Raw genomic sequence first — 25,306 nt, 5'->3', positions numbered from 1 at the left:
TTGCTATTCTCCATTACAGATGTATTTTCCTCTGAGTCTAGGTTAACACTAAAAACTCAAAAATTGGCTAATTTGAGAAAATCTTAATTAAAATTTAGAAATTTAAAGTGAAAAAATTAATTTCATTTATCTACTTACTATGAAACCTTGTTTAGCAAACTGTAATTTACAGAAACATTTTTACATGTTTAATTTTATTTGCTTCTCAGAATTACCCTGTGAGTTGGTTATCATTATGTCTGTTTTATATATGTGAAATACTGAGGTGTTGGGAAATTACTTAAGATAATTTTCTGACATAAGGTCATAGAACTAACGAGTGCATGAAATGACCAGAGCTTCAGTTCAGGTCTTTTGAGTGCAGAATATGTATTATTCTTTTTAATTCTCCTCTAGTCTAACTTTACTTTTCTACTATAATAAAAATGAAAAACAGGTGCTTAATGACAAGCTTGTCCAATCATCTGTAGATAAGTGACTTCTTTAAAATGAATAATGTGACATAAAGATATTTTCATTGCATCCACAGAAGGGATTGATCTGACAACCTGAGGTTTGATATAGTCTGAGCATTTAGTGAGGAGTAGAAGAACACATTATATTTTCATTCTGGCTTTAGAAATTTTAGCCAAAGAAACCGGGGCAGTTCCCGACAGTCCCTTTTCATAGTTGCTGAAAACCTGCATCATATCCCTGATGAATGCTCCTGGGGAGCTAATTACCTGGAGGAAGGAAGGAGGCAAAGATGAGCATCCCCTGTGGACTTTTCTCTTGCAATACTCATATTCTCCTCAACCCACCAAGGTACCAGAAACTGGCATTTTCTCAGAGAGGCCATGTCACCTGTAATATTAATTGAGAGCCAACAGATTAACAAAATAAATATCTGGTAGAAAGAAAACTATCAGCAGAGACCAGAATCCACACAGCAGACCTAGAGAGGTGAAATGAAATTCTTCTGCCTGTTACCTGAAGATGCTTGTGATTATCAAGGGGGTATATCTTTATGTGAGTTTCTTTGGTTGCTCTTTGTTTTGGGTGCCATGCCATGCGCCATGCAGGATCCTAGTTCCCCAACCAGGGATCGAATCCATGTCCCTGCTTTGGAAGCTCAGAAAGTGTCAACTACTGGACCACCAGGAAGTCCCAAACGTGTATGTCTTGATGCTGACTTATCTATTAAGAGTTCCTGCTCATCTTCCCTCTCTTGCCATGATCCCTTTCTCTGATGGCAGCTCAGGCAGTGGGCACCCATTCCTCAAAACACCCCCCCCCGGACTCATTCTCCTCAGTTAATCTATTTAGACTCCCAAAAGGAGACAGCACAACAGGATTTTTACCTGATGTTCTATCAGTTCTTTCTCCTTCCCCCCCCCCCCCCTCAATGGGAATCCCTTGGTTCTCTGTCTCAGCTACATTAACTGTAGTGTAATTTGCCTTAAAGCACTTTCTGAGAGAAATATTTACACCACCACAACCATTTCTGCTTCAGAAAATAAGAATTCTCTTAGGGCAGAGAAGGAACAACTCAAGGGTGATATGTTTTGTGCATAATATAAAAGGATTTTTTTGTTTGTTTTCATAATACTTTAATTTTGTTAAACAGGTATCAAAACAGCTTTAAGTTAGAGGCATCTGCAGCTACATATTCCCCTGTCCTGGACCTATCAATGTCAATATATCATTGACATTTACTTACCGCAAGTTCCTTCCTCTGTCTATTTGTGACTGTGTTTCACAGTGTGCCTTTAAGAATCTCACCATTTAGCTTTTAACACCCAGGAGGTCACTTCTCTCCTGAACAATTATGGTACTTGAGAAGAAGAGGAATACTCCTGAGACAAGTGTTGCCAGATTTAGCAAATAAAAATACAAGCTGTCCACTTAAATATGAGTTTCAGATAGACAACAAATATTGTTTGGTATACATATGTTCCAGATACTTATTTGTGGAACATACTAGTCTATGTGTAATGTCATAATAAAAATTATAAAAATTTATGCTAAAAATTATTCATTACCTATCTGAAAATTTAATGAGGTATTTTTATATTTTATCTGGCAATCCTATGTGAGACCAGTTTTTAGATTCTATAGAGACCAGAGGTGGACCATGTCAGAGTAAGCAGCACATTTTTTAACTTTCTGAATAAGTAGGGGGTAGAATAGTAGTCTTTTCCCACTAGAAATGGCATAGGAAGGGGTACTAGTTCAAATTAATATACCCCTCAGGATTGATCCATTCTGCCACCTCAGAATCAGGGTGGATGATAAGATATATCTGCTTGATAGTGTTTTATAAATCATTGCTTGAAGCTATCCTTGGCTTCTTTTGCATTTAAATTAATTATTATGCTTTCATACTTCCTGCCTGAGGTGATTTTTAAAAACTTAGACTCTATAATAATCAGTAAATTCCTAGGTCTATTTGTATGTAGATATTTAAAATTTTTTGAGGATTGGTAAGATTTAATGAGATTTAGAATGATACAAGAGAAATGAAATGTAATTGTCAATGGTGTCTATTAAAAAAAAAAGCTTCTCTAGACTTGAACTAAAACACAGTTCCTTCAAAATATGTCTGAGGGTCCAACAAAGGTTTAATGCAACTACCATGGTGAGAATTCGAAAAAGTCATATTGAAAATGGGCTTCCCTGTGGCTCAGCGGGTGAAGAATCTGCCTGCAATGCGGGAGACCTGGGTTTGATCCTTGGGTTGGATAGATCGCCTGGAGAAGGGAAAGGCTACCCACTCCAGTATTCTGGACTGGAGAATTCCAGGGACTGTATAGTCCATGTGATAGTAAAGAGTCTGACACGACTGAGCAACTTTCATTTTCACTTTCAAATTCTGAATGTAAAACTGGAATCTTAATAGACACTAACACTGACCTGATTTTAAGTCTAGAATATTGAGGTCAACAATTTTCAAACAGTGGAGTAACTCTTTGATAGAGGAAGTCTGTTGCCACATTTCAGAGCCGCACAGTCATCCACTGGCCTTAATATCTTAGAAATGAGAATTTAGCTCCTACTTCAACCCCTATTTTTCTCAACTTAAAAAACTGATACAGTCTGGACTTAAGATGGAGGAAAACAGAATCTATAATAGCCACAATGTGGCATTAGTGGTAAAGAATCCACCAATGCAGAAGGCACAAGAGATGCGGTTTCAATCCCTGGGTTGGGAAGATCCCTTGGTAGGAAGTGGCAACCCATTCCAGTATTCTTGCCTAGAAAATTTCATGGACAGAGGAGCCTGGCGGGCTACAGTCCATGGGGCCGCAGAGAGTCGGACATGACTGAGCACAATAGCTATAAAGCTACTACCAGTTCAGTTCAGTTCAGTCGCTCAGTTGTGTCCGACTCTTTGTGACCCCATGAACTGCAGCACTCCAGGCCTCCCTGTCCATCACCAACTCCCTGAGTTTACCCAAACTCATGTCCATTGAGTCGGTGATGCCATCTAACCATCGCATCCTCTGTCGTCCTCTTCTCCTCCTGCCTTCAATCTTTCCCAACATCAGGGTCTTTTCAAATGAGTCAGCTCTTCGCATCAGGTGGCCAAAGTATTGGAGTTTCAGCTTCAACATCAGTCCTTCCAATGAACAACCAGGACTGATTTCCTTTAGGATGGACTGGTTGGATCACCATGCTACTACCACTTCCCTCAAAATTCTATAACAGATTAGTAGATTAAAGATGGCCAAAAATTCTTTTCTCAAAGTGAATAATCTCCTTCCCTTTGAATCTAGATTGATCTCAGGGACTTGCTTGATCAATAGAATGCAGCATAAGTGACATGCTGGGAATTTTGAGACAATTTTATAAGAAGCCTTTTGACTTCCACCTAGAACTTCTTCAAATGCTCTCTCTGGGAGCCCTGAATTACTAGATAACTACCTGAGACCACTTAGCTGGGAAGATCACCCAAAGGCCCTTGAACTGTTCCAGTAGAGTCTAGCTTCCCAGTCCCTCCATCTAGGCAGACATACAAGCAAAGCTATTTTGGCCTCCATACCAGCCCATCTACCAGCCAAATACTACCCAGGGATCTTTTATTGAGGACTCAGGAACAGAACAGCCCAGCTGAGCCTTGATAGAATTACTGACCCCCGAGACTGTGATATGATAAAACGGTTTTATCTTAAGCCACTATGTATTAGAGTAGCTCATTAAGCAGATAGCCAGAAAAAACAAGGATGTATTGCTCTTTACACTTAAAAACAGAATGAAGTGGAAGAAAAGAAGGGTTGGCTGATTAGAGAAGGTCAAAGGGGAGACTGGAATCAGTTGCTCTAAAAGGAGATCATTATTGTGTTGGACTTGAATAAAAGATGAGTTTGGGATTTAGAAGACTCAGGGAATGTTTAAAAACTATGTCAAAATTTTTGGCAGGCTGCTACTGTGATTTTGGGTCACATTTACAACTCTGGTCCAACTTCTTAGAGATTCAGAGGGAAAACAGCAGTAAAGTCTCACTTCATGCAGATGCTGTGAACAGTAATGAATAAACATGACAAATAAATATGCTGAAAATAAGAAGTGAAAATGCTAAATACGTTAGAGGCAATCTTTACACCTACTGAAAATCCTTCATCAGATGAGTTCAAATTGGAGGTGTCTCAGGAGAAAATAACTTTGAAAATACAAACAGATTTTATTTTTTGTACTTTTATTGAAAAGGTACATTTAAAAAAATACACAGACATTTTACCATTTACAGATTGCAGATATAGATGCTCTAAAAGAGTTCATTTTATTTTGCTGTCTTATACCTCTTGCCCCTGATATCACAAACATTCCAGTCTTGTTGATATCAGCTTAGAAACGGGGGCATGGGAGCATAACCTGCAACAGATTCAGTGAACAGAAATACAGATTGTTCAATTATAAATTTTTTTTTATCGTCTGTACATTATTGCATTAGGGAGCCACAAAATTATGTAGCATCATTACAAATGAAAACAGGTTAAAAATGAAGATAATGACATAGAAATACATAGATTTATTGTCTTCTTGCAGAGTGCACGAGAGGTGCAAAAATGTGCAATTTAGGAAGCTCTTTTTCTGTTTGTATACATTTGCTTAGCAACTCAAAACTGGTGAGGAAGCTCCAAAATAAGTTAAACAAAAATAGCAGACAGGTAGTAATCAGAGCTATGTTATATGGCTTTCTATTTTGTTTAAATATCACGAAATAAAATGTAAAACAAAGAAAATACATTATCTTTTGTTCTCTCAAAGAGAAAATTCAAAGCTACTTTGCCTCCTAACATTTACACAGCAACTAAAAGTGTTAATTCAGACAAGAAATACAGATCTAGTACTACACAGGATACAACAGCACTTGGGTCTAAAACAGTACACGATCCCTGTCAACAAGAGTACACCAGAAGGAAAACGCGGTGATCCGTTGGTAAGATGGTATCCACAAGCAAGCACTTGTGTTCATCTATTTTTGTTCCACACTAGAATGTGCCCAGTTGGATTCCAGGATTATTTACAGACGTGTGAGGAAGACCCTAGTTTTTCAAGTCTGTCAGGAAAATATTCCATATTGTTTCTAAGCCAGATCACACCCATGGAAAAATTGTCAGAGAATGATATATATATGCACATATATATTTTTTTCTGACAAACACATTTGCAAGAAACTCAGTATTTCAGATACACAAATTGAATGGGTTAGGGCAGGGGGAGGAAAGAGGGAGACAAAGCTTGTGCTGCTCAGATTCCGAAATTACAGGAGCGCCCCCCAAAAAACAATTTTGAATCTCAGTGACTTTCTCTTTGGAGTCAGATGCTGCCTTTTGCAGCTGGGTGCGGCACTGCAACTCAAAATGCTCGAATTGCTGAATCCTTTTTTGGGTTTCCTGCTCTACTTCCCTACTGCCTCAACCGTCTGGGGGCTTGCGGAACATCAGGAACATCAGTATGGGGCGAAGAGGATGGAGGCGGGGGTCGCGCGGATGGGGCCGTGGCCCGGCCTCAGCAGAGCGGGAGGGATGGCTGCAGCCTGGAAGAGCGAGGCTGACGGCCGGGGCGGCAGAGACAGCGCAGAGGACACGGCCGCCGCCGCCGCCAGGGGCGAGGACAGGAAGGCCGGGGCCAGGGGCTTCATCATATCCTTCTGGAATGCAAGTTTTGCCTAGGAGAGGGAGAAAACCAGGAGTGGGGTGGGGAGAGAGTTTTGAATGATGGCAGCGCTGATATATTTTCGTAAGTAAAAACCAGCATTCAGAAGTCAAAATTTAAAAATCTTGACCTGTCTAGATTATTTTCACAAAGCTGGTTTCAAAGTCTCTTGGCATACCTTAACTATAATTTGTTTACATTTCAACTTTTGTCTGGTGGTCCTTGCCCCTGGGCACTAGGTTGGGGGGTGGTGGGAAGCCTCTATGAATAGATACTGAAGCTATTTTATGCTGCTGCTCACAAGGAAAAACCAAACATGCCCAGAAGGTTTCCTGTGTAGAGTGTGGAGGAGCTCCATTCAAAATTCTGGTTTGTCTTAACCCACAATGAGGCTTTTAAGAGAATGTGCCTTACCCTTCACCTCACATTAAAAAAGCTGCACTGGGTTTAGGTAACTGGAGTTCGGGACACTGGGGACCCATGAGGAGTCAAGAAGATACAGTCAGTTTATACCTCTCTGGCTACTTAAAAACTATTCCCTGAAAATCTGCCGCTAACTCAGAGTTGTCATTGGTAATGATTGTAAGTGGGCTAGAAACTCTATTTAAAAGGAATCCCAGGTGGACTCTTCTGTGAAGTAAGAAATCAATTCTTAATCTCTCTCTTTTGCAATCAGGAGGAGCTTTGCAAGCTGGATTTGCTTAATGCTCATAACACCTGCTTGCAGCATCCATGGAGCTTTGGAAAAGCTGGGGGTAATGTCAGTATCACCTCCAGCTGGCCAATCCCAGCTTTCAGCCTCAGACGGAACACCACATTGGGCTAAGTCCCAGGGAGACTAGGAAATCCTTCCATCTGGGTATTTATATGACATCTATTGGTGGAACCCATGGATATTTTTGCAAAGAAACTGAAAATAGCACATATTGAGAGCAGGTAAGACAGGCTGACTCTCAACATGCCTGCTAGACAGGGAAAGAGAGAGGAATATACACAACCCGTGTGCTTTCTGGAAAAAGAGAAAAACACCCCAGAAAGGAGGAGGATATTAAATAGATGCACTTCGTTTTTGGAAAGCAGTCCCTTTCCCCTAACATGCTCCAAGATTCCTCAGGCATCACTGCCCTTCTTCCCAAGACTTGACTTTTCTAAATATGCTAAAGGAGGGAATCTTCAGAAAAGGTCCCGTGAACAGTAAGGTACTGGCCCTTATACAGGTTCAGTTTCTTTCTTCTAAGCAATCTATCTTCAAGGTGTCCTACAGAAGGGACTGAGTTCCTTCTAAATTTCCTCTCTATGAGGGCTATTTAAAGTCAAAACGCTTTCAGGACCAATTAGTCCCTAGACCCTCCTTACCCAGCAAGGCTGCCCCACAAGACAGGTGAGCAGGCAAGGTGAACTTACTGCTAAAATGCTTGGGCTCCGCTGGAGTTTGTTGTAAGGGCTGTATTTCGGCTTTAATGGCTTCCCAGCAACTCGATCCTTATGCCTTCGGCTAGAAATGTGCTGAAAAAAGTTTGATGCATTAGCTGAATCGATGTGTGAATCTTATGCTATGTAAAATGTATTGCCTAGACAGAAAAATATGTCTGGTTCCTGGAAATAGGACATGCTGAGATCAGGTGAAGAGCTGGTTCCTCCATTCCCAGTTCCAGGTCCCTGGTTCTGTGGTGGTGTGGGTAAGATCACCACACTCTCTGAATTAAGATTTGCTCCCCATTATATTGCAACGCCTCTCTCCCTTTCCTTTCTCTGTGGCACTCCTTGAACTTTGCCTGGTATTACCACTGTGACTAGGGGTTTCCCAGGTGGCACTAGTGGTAAAGAATATGCCTGCCAATGTAGGTGATGTAAGAGACACAGGTTTGATCCCTGGGTTGGGAAGATCCCCTGGAGGAGGACATGGCAACCCACTCCAGTTTTCTTGCCTGGAGAATCCCATGGACAGAGGAGCCTGGCAGGCTACAGTCCATAGGGTTGCAAAGAGTTGGATGGGACTGAACAGGCATGCATGCACCACAGTGACTGATGAATCTGTCTCCCTAAGCAGATTTTGGGTCCTTGGAAGACAGACTGAACCTTTACTATCTTCGAAGTCCCTGTTCAGCTGTAAGCTCCAAGTGACCGCGGTGCTCCTTGGTCTCTAACACCAAGCCTGGAATCTGACATGTGGTAATAGTAAGTGAAAAGTAAAAGCGTTAGTTGCTCAGTTGTGTCCGACTCTTGGCGACCCCATGGACTGTAACCCACCAGGCTCCTCTGTCCACAGGATTCTTCTGGCAAGAATATTGGAATGGGTTCCCATGCCCTCCTCTAGGGGATCTTCCCAAGAGAGAGATCAAACTTGGGTCTCCCTCATTGCAGGAAGATTATTTACCATCTGAGCCACCGGGGAAGCCTGTAGTATTAGTAGGCACAGATATTTAGTACTAACTTTTTCTTCCACATAGCACTTGCATGTTGTATATCATAGGCATCCTATAAGGTCAGGAAATTTAACTGTGAGCACAGTGAGAACCATTAATATAGACTAGGGATACAGTCAAAAGGATACCCAAGCGACAGTGACTACTAATTCAGGGTACGTTACCTGTTTGAGTTGAATTTCTGAATTAACGTGAACATCACAGATTTCACAATGAAATGTCTTGTTCTGTAGTCCTGACCCCTTACTGCCATTCTGCATCTTTAATCTTGATCCAGGTCTTGGATAGGACTTAATTGGACCAGCCCCATTACGAGCTTCAACCATAGTCTTGTGTTTTGATCCTAAGACAGAAAGAAACATATAGTAAATAGCTATTTAAGAACTATATGAAGCTCTTGAAAAGTTTATCTTTAGGTTGCATTTCCCAAAACTTTTTGAAATGACCTTTTTAATGCTAATCTGGTGCTTCCCAGGTGGTGCTAGCGGTAAAGAAACTGCCTGCCAATGCAGGAGATGCAGGAGACTCAGGTTCCATCCCTGGGTTGGGAAGATCCCCTGGAGGAGGGCATGGCAACCCATTCCAGTATTCTTGCCTGGAGAATCCCATGGACAGAGGAGCCTCATGGGCTAGGTCCCTACGGTCGCAAAGAGTTGGACACGACTGAAGCGACTTAGCATGCACGTAGATTTAACATATTTTCATTGAAAAAAAAAAAAAGGAAACCATGAGTATATAATAAAGAGAATATGAAAATATAGAGAAGTATAAGAAAATAAACATTACCTCTATTTTCACCACCCAGAGATAACCACTGTTATAATTTTAGTGTATTTCTTTTCAGTTTCTTTTTTTAGTATACTAAAAAAAATATATTTTCAAAATTGGGATCATGCAAATTAAATATCCTGAAAACTTCACACATCAAATCATATTTTCTTGTAATTTTACTGTAATGGCTGAGTAATATATTCTATCATCCTGGGTTACTATAATTCGTTCAGCATTTCCCTGCTGAGGGACTTTTAGGTTGCTTCCATTTTTTTTTTTCCTCTTAGGAGTGTGTTGCAGTGAAGCTTGTGCATAGAGAGAGATTTGTCTTCATTTCTGTCATTTCATCATAATGAGTTTGGGGAAGTACTAGATGCTTTTGAGAAAGTAAAGAAGAGAACAGATTTTATCTCCAAGCTGCTTCTGCCTTGCTGTTTCTAAAGTTGTTATACCATACTTTCTTAAAATCACTCCTTGGAATCAAAAAAGTAGAGAAGACCGAACAAACCTAATGTCTGAACAACAAAGGGTAAGGTGTTCTGATGGGAACAGCTGGATCTTGTTATGAACATTATTTACATTCAAACAGTAGCTGCTAACCTGTGTTGTGTGCCTCTAGCTGTGACAGGGAGTTCACAGCCACTTTGCACAGTGAACAATAAAGCAGTTTTTTGGCTTTTTCTTCTTCTGATTCAGAAACAGTACCAGGCGCGCCATTCGTGCTCTTGGAGGGAGAAGTGGCTGCTGCAGGTGGCAGGGCTGCTGTGCCAGGCTTGGGAAGAAATGAGCCACTTTCAGAGCTTGATACTTGATTGGAAACGCTGCCTTTTAACTTCCCTTTTTCTTCTAAGAGAGACACACAGAGACAATGTTAAGGCCTCATATACCATAAGGACAGACAAATTGACATAAAGGAATTAAAAATAAAAATCTGATTTCTGCAAGTAGTTTTTGAAAAAATTTTATTTTATATTGGAGTATAGTTGATTTACAATGTTGTTTTCGTTTCAAGTATATAGCAAGTGGCACCCCACTCCAGTACTCTTGCCTGGAAAATCCCATGGATGGAGGAGCCTGGTGGGCCGCAGTCCATGGGGTCACTGAGGGTCAGACATGACTGAGCGACTTCACTTTCAGTTTTCACTTTCATGCACTGGAGAAGGAAATGGCAACCCACTCCAGTGTTCTTGCCTGGAGAATCCCAGGGACGGGGGAGCCTGGTGGGCTGCCGTCTGTGGGGTCGCACAGAGTCGGACACGACTGAAGTGACTTAGCAGCAGCAGCAGCAGCAGCATACAGCAAAGTGATTCAGTTATACATATACATATATCCATTCTTTTTCAGGTTCTTTTCCATATAGGTTATTACAGAATACTGAGTAGAGTTTCCTGTGCCATACAGTAGATCCTTGTTGTTTATCTCTTTTATCTATGGTAGTTTGTGTATATGTTAATCCCAAACTCCTAATTTATTCTTCCCTACCCCCCACCTTTCCCTTTGGCAGGCAGAAGTTTGTTTTCTATATGTAGTTTGTGTGTGTGTGTGGTGCAGATTTTCGTTGAGATTGATTGAAGAAAGAACTCCATGGCTTCAGTTCCCATATCAGATCACTGCAAGGTCATGATGACTCCTGAAACATGACTTTGTTCTCTCACTTGCAGCAGGTAACTTTCTGTCTGATACCCCTGAGTTATAAATTTTGTCCCTTTAATATATAGGGAAACCAGCTACCTTCCAATCTGATTAAATGATGTGATGGTAACATGAAATAAGACATGCAATAGCAGTTTCATTTGACTACTCATGTTTTAATTATGACATGGAGAACATAAAGTTAAAATTCAATTTTTATACCAAGTTAAAATTTTAACCTTAGGGAATAGGGCAGAGGGGAGGGAAGAAACATAGTTAATTTTGGTTATGATTGGTTAAGTTTTTGCTGCTCTTTGAATAGCAATGCAGTTTACCCAAAATAAAAGATTCAAAGATTCTACTCATTATACTTATTAACTACTGCCAGTCTGAATCATAAGTTTTAAATAATGACATTAACCACAAGCACAGTATGAGGATTAGCCAAATCATTTATAGATGTCTTGGAATTTTGATCATGTAGCTACTTAATGTTTATAATCCTCAAGGCCCACGTGCAGGCTATAAGAGGGGTCAAAGTGACTTTAACAGAGTCTGACACTTTGGGGTTCATTTGTTATTCAAGACAGACTCTGTTCAGTGGCTCCTTTGAGAAAGAAGGTGGAGCTTCTAAGGCAAATACAAAATTCATCACAAGTTTAATCCTAGTAGAGCCTTGCTCTTAGAAAATGTCTGTAGATATGCTGATAAACTCTTATTAAGAGAGAAAGGGAATTAAAACTGAAAATTTATGTAATTGCCCTAACCATGTACCACGGACTTGGATGACCAAGAAGGAAGGAAGGAAGGATGAAGGAATGATAAGGTTCTGGGTGTCTCTTCTGTATTTGGGGCAAACCAACACTTCCACACACATCAAAAATGAGGGGAGATGGTATTTCTGCTTAATTGATTTAGGGATCAGCAGTTGATTTCCATCCCTTTTCCCGAGTTGGATTCATCAAGGTCAAGACTAGACACAGCAGGGATACTGTAGATAAATTTCAACACCTGGGTGGTGTTTGGAATAAAGGAATGCTCAGATCCCTTTTAATCCTTCGTTTCCACAATCTCTAGTCCTTTTTAGAAAGTTTATTAAAACTTCAGGATACCATGAAGTATGATGGAAAAGATCTCAGGCTTTTACTAAACTGACCTCAAATAGTATGAGTGAAGGAAGTAAATCAGTCTTCCTAAATGGTAATAGTAAGTAAGTTAGATTGAAGATTACTTCAAGTCTGGTATTCTCTTGTCTATAAGGATCCCTCAGATTGAATTTGCAATTTTCTAGAACTCACAAAGCAGATATGCAGATAATAATGGCAGAAAGCAAAGAGGAACTAAAGAGCCTCTTGATGAATGTGAAAGAGAATGAAAAAACCTGGCTTAAAACGCAACATTCAAAAAACTAAGATCATAGCATCCAGTCCCATCACTTCATGGCAAATGGATGGGGAAACAGTGACAGACTTTATTTTCCTGGACTCCAAAATCAATGTGGATGGTTACTGAAGCCATGAAATTAAAAGATGCTTGCTCTTTGGAAGAAAAGCTATGACAAACCTTGGCCAGCATATGAATATGACCAGCATATGACATTACTTTGCCAACAAAGGTCCATCGAGTCAAAGCTATGCTTTTTCCAGTAGTCATGTATCAGTGTGAGAGTTGGGGCATAAAGAAGGCTGAGTGCCAAAGAATCAATGCTTTTGAACCGTGGTATTGGAGAAGATTCTTGAGAGTCCCTTGGACAGCAAGGAGATCAACCAGTCAATCCTAAAGGAAATCAGGACTAAATATTCACTGGAAGGACTGATGCTGAAGCTCCAATACTTTGGTCACCTGATGTGAAGAGCAGAGTCATTGGAAAAGACACTGATGCTGGGAAAGATTGAAGGCAGGAGGAGAAGGGGGCAACAAAGGATGAGATGGTCGGCTGGCTTCATCAACTCAATGGACATGAGCTGGAGCAAACTCCAGGAGATAGTGAAGGACGGGGAAGCCTGGTGTGCTGCAGTCCATGGGGCTGCATAGAGTCAGACATGACTTAGTGACTGAATGATACAAAGCAGTGAAATAATTCAGTAATCTTTTAAGATTTGTTCCTATGGTATTACTCAGTTTCTTGTGATGGGAGCTTAAGTTATTGCGTGTAGCAAAATCCTTCTTGGCTTCAAGCAATTCATAAAATATTTATATGAATTCCTAAAGAATCTGACGTGTTTTAGTCATTTAGTCGTCACTCATTCTGTCTTTTATTCATATTATTTTAATTTCCCTTATGTTGACTTCCCTCCTATATTCTTACATAGAACTTTATAATTTACTAAGTACAATCACTTACATTATCTTTTAATCTCTTACAACAAACTTGTGAAAAATGTAAGGCTAAAGATTATTTCTACCTTAAAAATGTGGCAATGGGGGCTCATTAATATTCAAAAATGCCCCACAGATTAGTAGGTAGCATCAATGAGCATGATCTTTTCTGTAACTATTCACCATGTAATGTATTAATCTTCCTGCACAGAGAGGACTTCACGTGGCATTAACATTATAAGAGGCATACATTAGTCACCTGGACATGTGAAAAAGCTGTTTCTTTGTTTTACAATTATAGGTTAGTTTTAAAGCATGTTTGCCTTAAAAATATTTATGGTATTCAACAATCATCTGATTCAAGGTACATTGAGAAGATGGACAAAACTATATCTTTTTCCTCTGTGTCCCTATTTCTTTAAGAAAAAAGTACACAGATTTCCTTTTTACATCTCCTTTTCAAAAGAGGTCATTTACTCATTAACAAGTGCATATTTATAATATGCTAACTGCTGACAATGTGCTAGTTACTGAAGAGCATAGTTCTGTAAATAAAGTAGGTACAGACTTTAAAAAGGGCTTCCCTGGTAGCTCAGCTGGTAAAGAATCTGCCTGCAATGCAGAAGACCCTGGTTTGATTCCTGGGTTGGGAAGATTCCCTGGAGGAGGTCATGGCAACCCACTCCAGTATTCTTGCCTGGAGAATCCCCCTGAACAGAGGAGCCTGGTGGGCTACAGTCCATGGAGTCAAAAAGAGTCAGACCTGACTGAGCAACTGAACTTCAAGCATAGCACAGACTTTAAAAAAGTAATAGCTTAGCAGAGGATATAAGAAATTCACTCAGAGATCTCTAATTTATGACAGAAACTGGCAAGAGGCATGAGAATCTAGAATTGAAAGTAATTATGTTTGGTTAATTGGAGAAGGAAATGGCAACCCACTCCAGCGTTCTTGCCTGAAGAATCCCAGGGACAGGGGAGCCTGGTGGGCTGCCGTCTATGGGGTCTCACAGAGTCGGACACGACTGAAGTGACTTAACAGCAGCAGCATGTTTGGTTAGGAATGAATTTTTCATTAAGGAAGTGGCATTCTGTCTAGGTTTTGAAGATGAGTTTTGAAGATCAGATTTAGATAAGCATGGAATGGAGTGGAAAGGAGCAGGGAGTGAATGGTTAGAAGTGGAATTGTGAGTGAATGTTTAGCTGTTGGAAAGCGTGGAGTTTCCTGGTGAGTACCTGGTAGGTCAGTACAGAAAAGGGCAACAGGTGTAATGGGAGATATAAGGATGGATTGAGTCAGAAGGCAGAGAATATTTTAAAACTATTAAAGTAGATACTGCTGCTAAGTCGCGTCAGTTGTCTCTGACTCTGTGCAACCCCATAGACGGCAGCCCACCAGACTCCCCAGTCCCTGGGATTCTCCAGGCAAGAACACTGGAGTGGGTTGCCATTTCCCTCTCCAATGCATGAAAGTGGAAAGTCAAGTCGCTCAGTCGGGTCCGACTCTTAGCGACCCCATGACTGCAGCCCACCAGGCTCCTCTGTCCATGGGATTCTCCAGGCAAGAGTACTGGAGTGGGGTGCCATCACCTTCTCCGAAAGTAGATACTATGGATAGCTGTTTCCCTTTTAAAAAGTTATGGAGTGTTTAAGATTTACACGGTTCACATTTAGATAATTTATGTTTTAGTTTGCATGCCCTAGATAGATCAGAGTCTTAAACTTTGAGAATATTAGGAACATATTGACTTTGGAAATGTGTAAATGGTGTCATCATATTCAGGGGATTCTGCGGCAGGAAAGTCTCTGATGCAATAGTTTAAATTCTGACTTTCTTTTTGGATATGTATACTTATAAGCATCAAAGCCTAATTTTATTATTCTCATTTTAATTGTTAGATATTTTTATCAAAGTGTGTTATTTCTCTTCCCTTACTGACATTTTTACAGCCTTCTTATTTTGTGTATTTGAAAGTTTAATTAATGAACTGTTTACTTCTGTTTCTTTTAATAAAGATGCATGTCATCTGGAACTTCTGGTTAATATGAATTCCAGTTTCAAGTATTCCCTCACCTAATGTTAATTAGCAGGTTTTCTGACTGTCTTAATTATTTCCTGATTACTCAAACTCCTTTCTTAAGGTTTTATCCTGCAGGATTTTGAAGTAAAATTTGCTGAGCTGCATCAGAATTGCCCTTTATAACAAATATCCATAATTTATGCATCCAAATGAATTTAGTTTTTCAAAGTAGCTTTATTGAAAGGTCCCACTCTGATTTACTTATTTTCCAAAGCTCAAAACATTTTGGAAATCTCTCTTTTTGGAATGTTTTAATTTCCAGTTGATAAACCAGGTGAAAGAAATCAGTTTTCAATATTTATGTATCACTATTTTTTTTACTCCAAAAATTTTACTCGAATTGACCCAGCTTAACACTATTTTACTTATATACAGCCTCAGAGCACAAATACTCTGACATGGAAGATGAAAAGAACATGTAAGAATTCTGAAATTAAAAAAAAAAAAGTTTTCAGAAACTAATACTGTTGAAGATATTAGAAGAGTCATGTCCATTTACAGGTCTTGATTTTAAAAACAAAATAATATTCTAACTATATTGTAGATCTTATTTTGAAGTAGAACTTTGGAAGCTATAATCAACTTTTGATTTCACACAAGGTTTACTCTTGAGTTTAATGTTATAAATAAAAGTTTTTTTCTAATCAGGTGTCAATGGCTTCAATAACAGATAGTAGATAGCAATAACAGGTACATGCAGTATTTTATATGATAAATGCTTGAAGAAAATAAAGAAGAAAAAAGGCTATAGAAAATAAAGTTAGACAAACATTTAAAAAAATTAAAATCGCCCATGATTCTATTATCTAAAATAAAAGTCAACAAACTTTTTTCTGTAAAGCACCGGATAATAAACATAGTGGGCTTTTAGGCCACACAGTCTCTGTTTCAACTTGTGCTAAACTTTGCTGTAATAGCAGGAAAGTAGCCACCTGAACATGTGATTATGGCAACCCACTCCAGTGTTCTTGCCTGGAGAATCCCAGGGACAGGGGAACCTGGTGGGCTGCCGTCTGTGGGGTCGCACAGAGTCGGATACGACTGATGTGACTTAGCAGCAGCAGCATGTGTGATTGAACAAACTCAGAAAAAGAGGCAGCAGGCTAGATTTAGCCTGCAGGTAGCAGTTTGCTGATCCTTGACTTGGATGGTTATACTTCGATATCTATTACTCCATATTATTGTATATAATAGTGTATATGAATAGACAGCAGAGAAGGCAATGGCACCTCACTCCAGTACTCTTGCCTGGAAAATCCCATGGACGGAGGAGCCTGGTAGGCTGCAGTCCATGGGGTCGCTAAGAGTCGGACACGACTGAGCGACTTCACTTTCACTTTTCACTTTCATGTGTTGGAGAAGGAAATGGCAACCCACTCCAGTGTTCTTGCCTGGAGAATCCCAGGGATGGGGGAGCCTGGTGAGATGCCGTCTATGGGGCCGCACAGAGTCGGACACGACTGAAGTGACGCAGCAGCAGCAGCAGCATGAATAGACAGAAACATAATGTTCTATTATTAACATTTGTTGCTTAGCAATGTATCAATAATATCTTTCCATTTCAATAAATATAGATAGAATTAGATTATGATTTATAACACCAAATGATGTATACTTACATGGATATACTATATTTAACAAATCTTTTGATATTTAGGTTATTTCTGGTTTGCACTTTTACTATTGTTAAAAAGATACTGAGTAGGAATTCTTTTACCTGGGAATGAAGCCCACAACCCCAAACTGAAAGCAATTGGTATCAAGTAATTCAGTACCTTAGAGAAAGTCCTCAAAGAACCCCCAGACACATACTGGTAGCATTTGAAAAAAAGATAGTAGACTTATCCTGTTACCAACACCCTATCACCTACCACTTGGACTCTATAAGGATTGGAGGACTTGCTGGCATTGTAAGTTTCTTGTCTGGTTGGAGGCTTCTGAATCCAGACAAATAAGTAGAGCTAGATATGCATGTAACAAGGGGACACTGGTATTTCATTCCCCCATCAAACGACTTTAGGCCTTGGTGATCTGTCCCTCATGCCAAGTGAGGTAGAGGAAAGGAAGGCTGGACAGAGATGAAGCTGAGAAAAGGTGGCCAGGCTTGAGCCTTGCTATTGGTACAGACACAAGAGGGCTGATCGTTAGGACCCTGGCAGTAAGAGCCTGAGGAGTGGACCGTTAGTGGTCAGGACTGAGGAAGAATTGAACCACATGGAGACCTTATTCATGGTCTTTAAGAAGCATCTGGATACCTACCATGCAGAAGGCATCAATATTTGTCCTTAAGTAACAGAGTATGCCCTCCCTTCCATTCCTTCTCCCATCCCTAAAGATTGGAAAGGGCAAGAATCAGAAATGATATGATGGGGAAGAAGGAAAGGGCAAGCTATGCCTCTTCCCATGGTCCAATCTGAGCCAGGTGAAGGCAGTGTTCAGTTGGATAAGAGCCTAAAGTTGCAGGTAAGACCAGACTTTCTTCTGATATCTGACAGTGCCTTTGAGGAATGAGAAAGGAAGAGTCAACAGAGTATATAGGCAATCATGTTTGTATGCCACTGAATTCGCATATACTCAATAAATAGCACTGTGTACAGACAGCTCTGTATACTAGTATTATAGTTTCCTCAGGACCTAAACTTTGAAGAGAAATTGTTGAGACAAAAAGCTTCTGATGCACATTGCCAAATTGCCCTCCAGATGGTTATACAAATTAATACTCTTAGAGCTTTGTAAGAAATTGCTGGCTTCCCTGTACCTTTACCAGCCTAAGCATCCATTGTTTTTTGCCAATATGACAGATGTAATACAGTACCTCATTGTCAATTTGATTTTCATTTCTTTTTATACTAAACAGGTTGAATATGTTTTCATAAAATTAATGATTTGCATTGCAAAGTAATTTTTTAAAAAATTCTTAATTCTAAAAGGGAACAAAACTCTTGAGCTAAATGCATTTTTAGGAGTTAAAATTTTTACACTAAATAAGTAAACTTTACCATAATAACAAGCCTCCTTTTATATACAACCAATATATATACATATCTGTGTGCTCAGTCGCTGATTCATGTCTAACTCTTTGCAACGCTATGGACTATAGCCTGCCAGGTCCCGCTGTCCTGGAATTTTCCAGGCAAGAATACTGAAGTGGGTTGTCATTTCCTACTCCAGGGGATCTTCCTGACCCAGGGATCGAACCCAGGTCTCCTAGGTCTCCTGCACTGGCAGGCAGATACTTTTACCTCTGGGTAGCATATATATATATATAGGCTATATATATATATTATATAATATATATATATATAATTTATATATATATATATATATATATATATATATATATATATATAGAAGCTTGTTGATTTACAAGGTTGTGTTAGTTTCAGGTGTATAGCAAAGTGATTTAGTTATACTTACATATATATCTATTCTTTTTCAGATTCTTTTCCCTTATAGGATGTTACAAAATATTGAGCATAGTTCCCTGTGTTAGACAGTAGGTCCTTGTTGGTTGTCTATTTTACATGTAGTAGTGTGTATGTGTTAATCTCAAACTCCTCATTTATCCCCCCACCTTTCTTTCCACTTTGGTAGCCATTAGTTTGTTTCCTATGTCTGTATACGTAACTAATATTGTTAAGTTGGTTGGAGCAGTGTTCTTAGAAGCTGAATTCAGAGGCTCAATCCTTATTTCAAGAAGTTTACTTTTATGTAAAACAAACAAAAAATGATCTAGTAGATGTTCCTGGCAGTTATAGCTTAGAGTGATAGCAAAAGCAGCCATAATAATCACAAATTAATAGCCAATACTAGTTGAATACTCTCTATAGACCAAGCAGTATGGTAAGAACTTATGTTCATTATCTCGTTTATTTTTCATATCCTCTAATGAGGTACTGGTAACTATCTGTACCTTTTTATTTCTTTTTTATTGAGGTATAACTTATACACTGTAAAGTACACAAAGTTTAATGAATTTATACCTATGTATAAATTTGTGTCCCCTTCATGGATCACAGCCTTGTCGTGGTGAAGGGGCTTGCATAACTCAATGAAGCTATGAGCCATGCTGTGCAGGGCCACCTAAGACGCATGGGTCGTGGTGGAGAGTTCTGACAAAACGTGGTCCACTGGGGGAGGGAATGGCAAACCACTCCGGTTTTCTTGCCGTGAGAACCCCATCAACTGTATAAAAAAGCAAAAAGATATGACACAGAAAGATGAGCCCCTGGGTTGGCAGGTGTCCAATATACTATGGGGGAAGAGCAGAGGAGAGTTACTAATAGCTCCAGAAAGAGTAAAAGAAGAGGGAGGCAGAGGATGAGATGGTTGGATAGCACCACCGACTCAATGGACATGAATCTGGGCAAACTTGGGGAGTCAGTACAGGGAGGCCTGGTGTGCTACAGTCCACGGGGTCACATAGTCAGATATGACTTAGTGACTGAACAACAAGAACAAATACATTTATGTTAACCTAAGATATACACAAGATATAAGATATTAATATATAAGATATAGAGATATAGGATGTTTCCACCACCGTGGAAAGGTCCATTGAATCCCCAATTAGTTGATACTCCCCTTGCCTTCAAAGATAACCACCATTCTCATCTCTATCAACTTAGATCTGTTTTGCCTGTTTTCGAACTTCATATAAATGGAATTGCCCAATACATATTATTTTATACTTGTCTTCTTTCATACAACATTATGTCTGAGATTCACCCATATTGTTGCACATATTATAGAAGTTTGTACTTTTTCTGATGGTTGGATAGTATTCATTGTATGACTATGCCATAGTTTATTTATCTATGTTAGTATTAATGAGCATTTGAAATGTTTCAATTTTTGGCTATTTTGAGTAATGCTACAATAAACATTCTTAGACATGTTTTTGGTAGCCAAAAATACTCATTTATGTTTTCTATCTATCTCTCTACATATATATTTATCTTTAGTAGATTCTTAAGAGTTTTCCAAAATGGCAGTACTGATTTATATTTCTACCAGCAATGTATGAGAATTCCAATTGTTCTACATTCTCTCTAAGAAATAGTATCACTGTTTTCAGTCCTTTTGACTTTAGCTGTACTGGTGGGTGACTAATAATGTGGAACATCTTTGCATATTATAGGCTAATTGTATATCTTCTTTTGTGAATTGCTTGGTCAAATATTTCCCTCATTAAAAAAAATAGATTGTAAGCTTTTTTCTTAATGATTTATAGGAACAGGAGTCCTTTTTCAGATACATATATTATAGATTATCTCCCCAGAGAGTGGTATGCTTCCCTGTCTCTAATGTTGTGTTATAATTACAATTGTTCATAAATAAAAAATAACCAAGTCTTAGACAGACTAAATAACTTCCCACATTCATCCAGTTACTAAAATGGTAGAGCATGGATTCAACTACAGGCTTCTGAATCCTAAGCCAGTGCTTCTTATTGCTCTTCTGTTTTGAGGGAGTAGAGATTAAGAATGTTCAGTCTCAGTAATACTTTTTTGAAGGCCTGACATTGTTGAATAAAGGTAAGTGAGTGGATGGAAATATCTTTGTATATCTTAGTTACATGATACCATATAAGCATAGCACATTATAGGCAAAATTTGCTGAGAACCAGACAAATAAGTCTGTTTTAATAAAGTTTCTTTAAGGTTGCAAATTTGCATGAAACCTAGGAAACCTTCTTAAAGGCATATCTTTTGCTCCTGTGTTTTCTTCTCTGAGTTCTACTTCTTGACTAATTTCCCAGAAGGGTTAATGGACTGCCACAAGAAGGTTCTGAGGCTCTATGTGAAGTAAAAATGTCCTTGCATTTTTGTTTTTGATAACACATGTGTTGGTTTATCAAGTTGCACAAATAACAACTAAAAATATTTTCTGCCACTGAGAAATGGCAAAGATTTAAAGATTATCGGAGAGGGAAAGATAAGATATAATACCTGCTTGACTGAAATGTGGAGCAGCAGAACCATTCTGAGACAGACGTGAAGTTCACACCACTCTACAAGTGAGTCCCACCTAAGAATACATCATAAGGAAATAACCATCTACCCATCCACCTAATTTAATAATTATTGACTACCTGTGACATTATCCTAGGCACTAAAGTTAGAGGTAAAAAGACCAGATCTTTGAATCAATAAAATTAATTATCTAGTGGTGGAGCCAGAAAAGTGTATGTGTATATATATATATATATATATATTTATACAAATACACATATACTTTTATTACATGTGTATATATTTATAAAATGTATGTTAAATACATATAAGCAGGTATACAGCGTGTTTATATTATATATATAAGCATATATAAAAATGTGTATAATATATACATATATATGCATATATATGTATAATGTGTGTGTGTGTGTGTGTATATATATATGTATATATATATATATATATATGAAAAATAAAGCATGGCATGGTAATAGAGTCATTTCAAGCCTGTCTAAAGAGGTAATATTGACAGACCCTTGAATAAAATAGCAGGAATTCTGGGAAGAAGAGCATTCCAGGAAGAAAGAATAGCAAGTACAAAAACCTTGAAATGAGCAAGATCAAGGTGAATGAGAAGAGTGAATGCAGGCTGTGAGGTGAAGGAGCTGATCAGAGGCCATATAGTCTGATAGAGCATGAGAGAAATTTGGATGTGATCTAAGTGTGATTTCTGAGTCTCCTGAGGGGTGATCCGAGCCATGTTTTCCTAGGCTCATTCTCACTGCTATGTGGAGAAGAATTTATGAAATGATAACACGGGGAGGTGAGTTAGGAGACTACTGGAGCTGTCCAAAAGGGAGCCGATGGTTGCTTGGACCAGGGTGGTAGTAGAGAATTGAGCAGTATGTTTAGGATATATTTATGGGTAGAAACAACCAGACTTACTGGCTGATTAGATGTAGGGTATCAGAGAAAGGAATCAAGGATTACTACCAAGATTTCAGCATGAACACTTGGTGAATGGTGGGTAGTATCATTCACTGAGATTAGAGATAATGGTATTTAGGAGGGTGACCAAACTTCCTGGTCTCTCAGCCAGGAAAACTTGGGTATTTTTAGTTCTGTTTACTGATGAATAAACCTAAAGCAAGTGACTTAAGTGATTGGTGCCTTAATCTGAACATGTGCAAAATACCATCATTTTCTCCTTGGGCTCTAAGAAACAATAAGATTGTAAAGGCAAGGCAAGGGCTTCAGGCGGAAGACACGATGAAGAGTTAATAGTTTTGGGGCCTATGCTCAAGTGATTCACAGTTAATGAGATCAAGGTCATGCTCTGTTTCACATTTAAGGGCTGTGGATATCTAAATCTGTGTCTTGTGTTGAGTACCGAAAAAATGAGTACTGAAAAAAAATGTGAACCAGTCTTTGGAAGTAAAGCACTGCAAGTGGACAATGCCAGCTCACACCCCAGACCCCAAAGCAATGAGTTTTTAGGAGCAATAGTATTCATTCAGTTACATAGTATTTTTATCATTATGGCTTCAAAAGACTTAAATTTTGGATAGAATTTTAATATATGAATTTTGCTTTCAGTGAAAATGCAACAGGTTCTCTGTTTATTGTGCAGTCATTTACCATTTGTCAGAGAGTTTTTGAAAAACTATGAGCCTTGCTCACTCACACCTACCAATGTCTTTCCAAGCCAAGCTTTCCAGAATAGCAAAGGAGTTCCAAATTCAGAAAAGTGCTCAGGAAAAGAAGACTACAATTTCAATAGAATCATACTTTGTGCTTTCTGAGGTCACTGAAGGATACTGCTTGTCAGTTTTTACAATAATTTCCCTTTTAACACTTGATTCTGCACAAAAAAGATTAGGCACCAGAAGCATGCAGTGAAAGGATGGCTGGTCATACTGTTTCCTGTTTTCACAAGTGCCTTGTCCAACATCTCATTTTTATTTCAAAAAACAAAAAACAAAATAAATGCCCGGATTATAGCTTAACACTCATGAAAGCAAATTAGTTCACTTTGAAACAGAATTCTGAAATCATTCTCTTCATTTTATCCATTTCTCAATGATGAGAAATGAATGGGTGTCAGTCAGAGGACCTACTTTCTTCTTGTGGTCTTGTGAGGAATGAAACTGAAAAGCCCATGGGACTCTGCACCAGACAAAGAAACATGGCGGACCGTATGTATGTCAACTCGTGTGCTGCAGAAGACTTCTTAAGCCTCTGCCCCACTTGTCCACTTCTTATCTATGCTCTGACACAGTACAGATGATAGAAACCACCAACTGATGACACGTTTTAAAGTTTAAGATAGAATTCCATTAAGACAGTTAATGGATGTGTGAGGGAGGGGAGGAAGCAGCAGCATATGAACTGCAAGATGAAGAAGCCAATTTGTTACCTTGGAGTTCTTTGCAAAACAAAATGTAATTAGAGATGTACAGATGCTGGAGCATCATCACTGTATCGGTAGATGCACAAAGAAATGAGGATTCATTTGTAGTCTAACAGGACTGCAGCTGTTAAAAGAGCAGGAAGAGAAGACCTACATTGTAGATAATGTTTGGATATAACAGTTTGCCTCTATTTATTAGATGTTTTCTTAGAAGGTGACGTGCAAAAAGATCTTGGAAAATCTAGTAATAATTTGAATGCACTATTTAAAAGATTTTTTTTTTTTAAGTAGAGCTCTTTTGGTAATGGAATAACCACACACACATTTTTAAATTCTGTAAACTTACAGATTGCTGCTGCTGCTGCTGCTGCTAAGTCGCTTCAGTTGTGTCTGATTCTGTGCAACCCCATAGACGGCAGCCCACCAGGCTCTGCCGTCCCTGGGATTCCCCAGGCAAGAACACTGGAGTGGGTTGCCGTTTCCTTCTCCAATGCATGAAAGTAAAACGTGAAAATGAAGTCACTCAGTCGTGTCCGACTAGTAGTGACCCCATGGACTGCAGCCTACCAAGCTCCTCCATCCATGAGATTTTCTAGGCAAGAGTACTGGAGTGGCTTGCCATTGCCTTCTCCGAACTTACAGATTAGATTTGCTTAACTAGAAACATATATAGTAGAAAAGTTATATACCTGGAGAACATGTCAATAAATCAGACAAGTGGGAAAACAAGTGATTCTACAAAGGAAATATACACAACCAGTCAGCTTGCCCAAGGCAGCTTTACCCTTTTTCTTAAGTCCTCTATCAATACTGCAAATCTCTCATGAGCAAATGTCTGGCCTTCCATTCCTGAGAAAAATGGCCCAGCTGGATGAATTTCCCACTGATGTTACAGTTTCTTCCCTCTGTACCTATTTTGTTTGCATCTCTGAGGAAAGGTAAGTGCTTTCCACCTGGACTATCTATCTTTTAAATCTCTTCTCTCTTTCCTATAGCTCTATTTTGTTTCTGTTAGGTTCTTTCTGTTTACAAAATGCTAACATTTTCATGTTCCAAAGCCATTCTCTGACTTGGTTCACTCATGGCGCTTTCCATTTATCTTTTCTTTGGCACTGAACTTGCAGTGGTCCTGTGCAGTTGCTCTTTCCCATTCCTTTCTCCCTGGCCATCCTTACCCACCTGCAAAAGCCAATGGTCTCTCTGTAGTATTCTCTTGCACTGGGCATACAAGTTCCTTCCTGAAATGCTCTACCCACTTGATGTCCACTACCCTGCCCTTGCCTGGTTCTCCTTCAGCCTCAACAAAAGCTCATTCCAGGGCTTGTTCATCAGTTCCTATTCTTCTGCCTGCCTCTAAGTGTTGGCATTATTCAAGGTCATTTATTGTCCTCTTTGTGCATTATGTAATCTAATTCACTCCAATGACTTCCTCTACCACACTGATAGAGATTCCTAAAACCACAGGTGAAAGTTCTACAGGTTCATGAACCGCCCCCCCTCCCTTTCCCTAATAGTCTGTGGACATATATTTCTGGGTATTTCCAACTCAACATGCCAGATACTGAATGAATG

General features: G+C 39.2%; 1 protein-coding gene across 5 annotated transcripts in view; it reads right to left on the bottom strand.

Moving 5' to 3' along the window:
• Nucleotides 1-5,003: 5,003 nt before the first annotated feature.
• ZNF385B (zinc finger protein 385B) overlaps nt 5,004-25,306 on the bottom strand; it is a 369,520-nt gene continuing 349,217 nt past the window's right edge. For all 5 annotated transcript variants that reach the window (XM_055572052.1, XM_055572053.1, XM_055572057.1 and 2 more), the window contains 4 exons: nt 9,936-10,181; nt 8,729-8,907; nt 7,543-7,644; nt 5,004-6,151 (listed from right to left, as the gene is read on the bottom strand). In XM_055572052.1, the coding sequence (XP_055428027.1) occupies nt 5,933-6,151; nt 7,543-7,644; nt 8,729-8,907; nt 9,936-10,181 (746 nt within the window). In that variant the 3' untranslated portion in view covers nt 5,004-5,932. The remainder of the gene's footprint in view (nt 6,152-7,542; nt 7,645-8,728; nt 8,908-9,935; nt 10,182-25,306) is intronic.

This window comes from Bubalus kerabau, chromosome 3 (assembly GCF_029407905.1).
Source record: "Bubalus kerabau isolate K-KA32 ecotype Philippines breed swamp buffalo chromosome 3, PCC_UOA_SB_1v2, whole genome shotgun sequence".
Lineage (NCBI taxonomy): Eukaryota > Metazoa > Chordata > Mammalia > Artiodactyla > Bovidae > Bubalus > Bubalus kerabau.
Note: the sequence above shows the minus strand (reverse complement) of the source record. Positions and strands in the feature narration are given on the sequence as shown.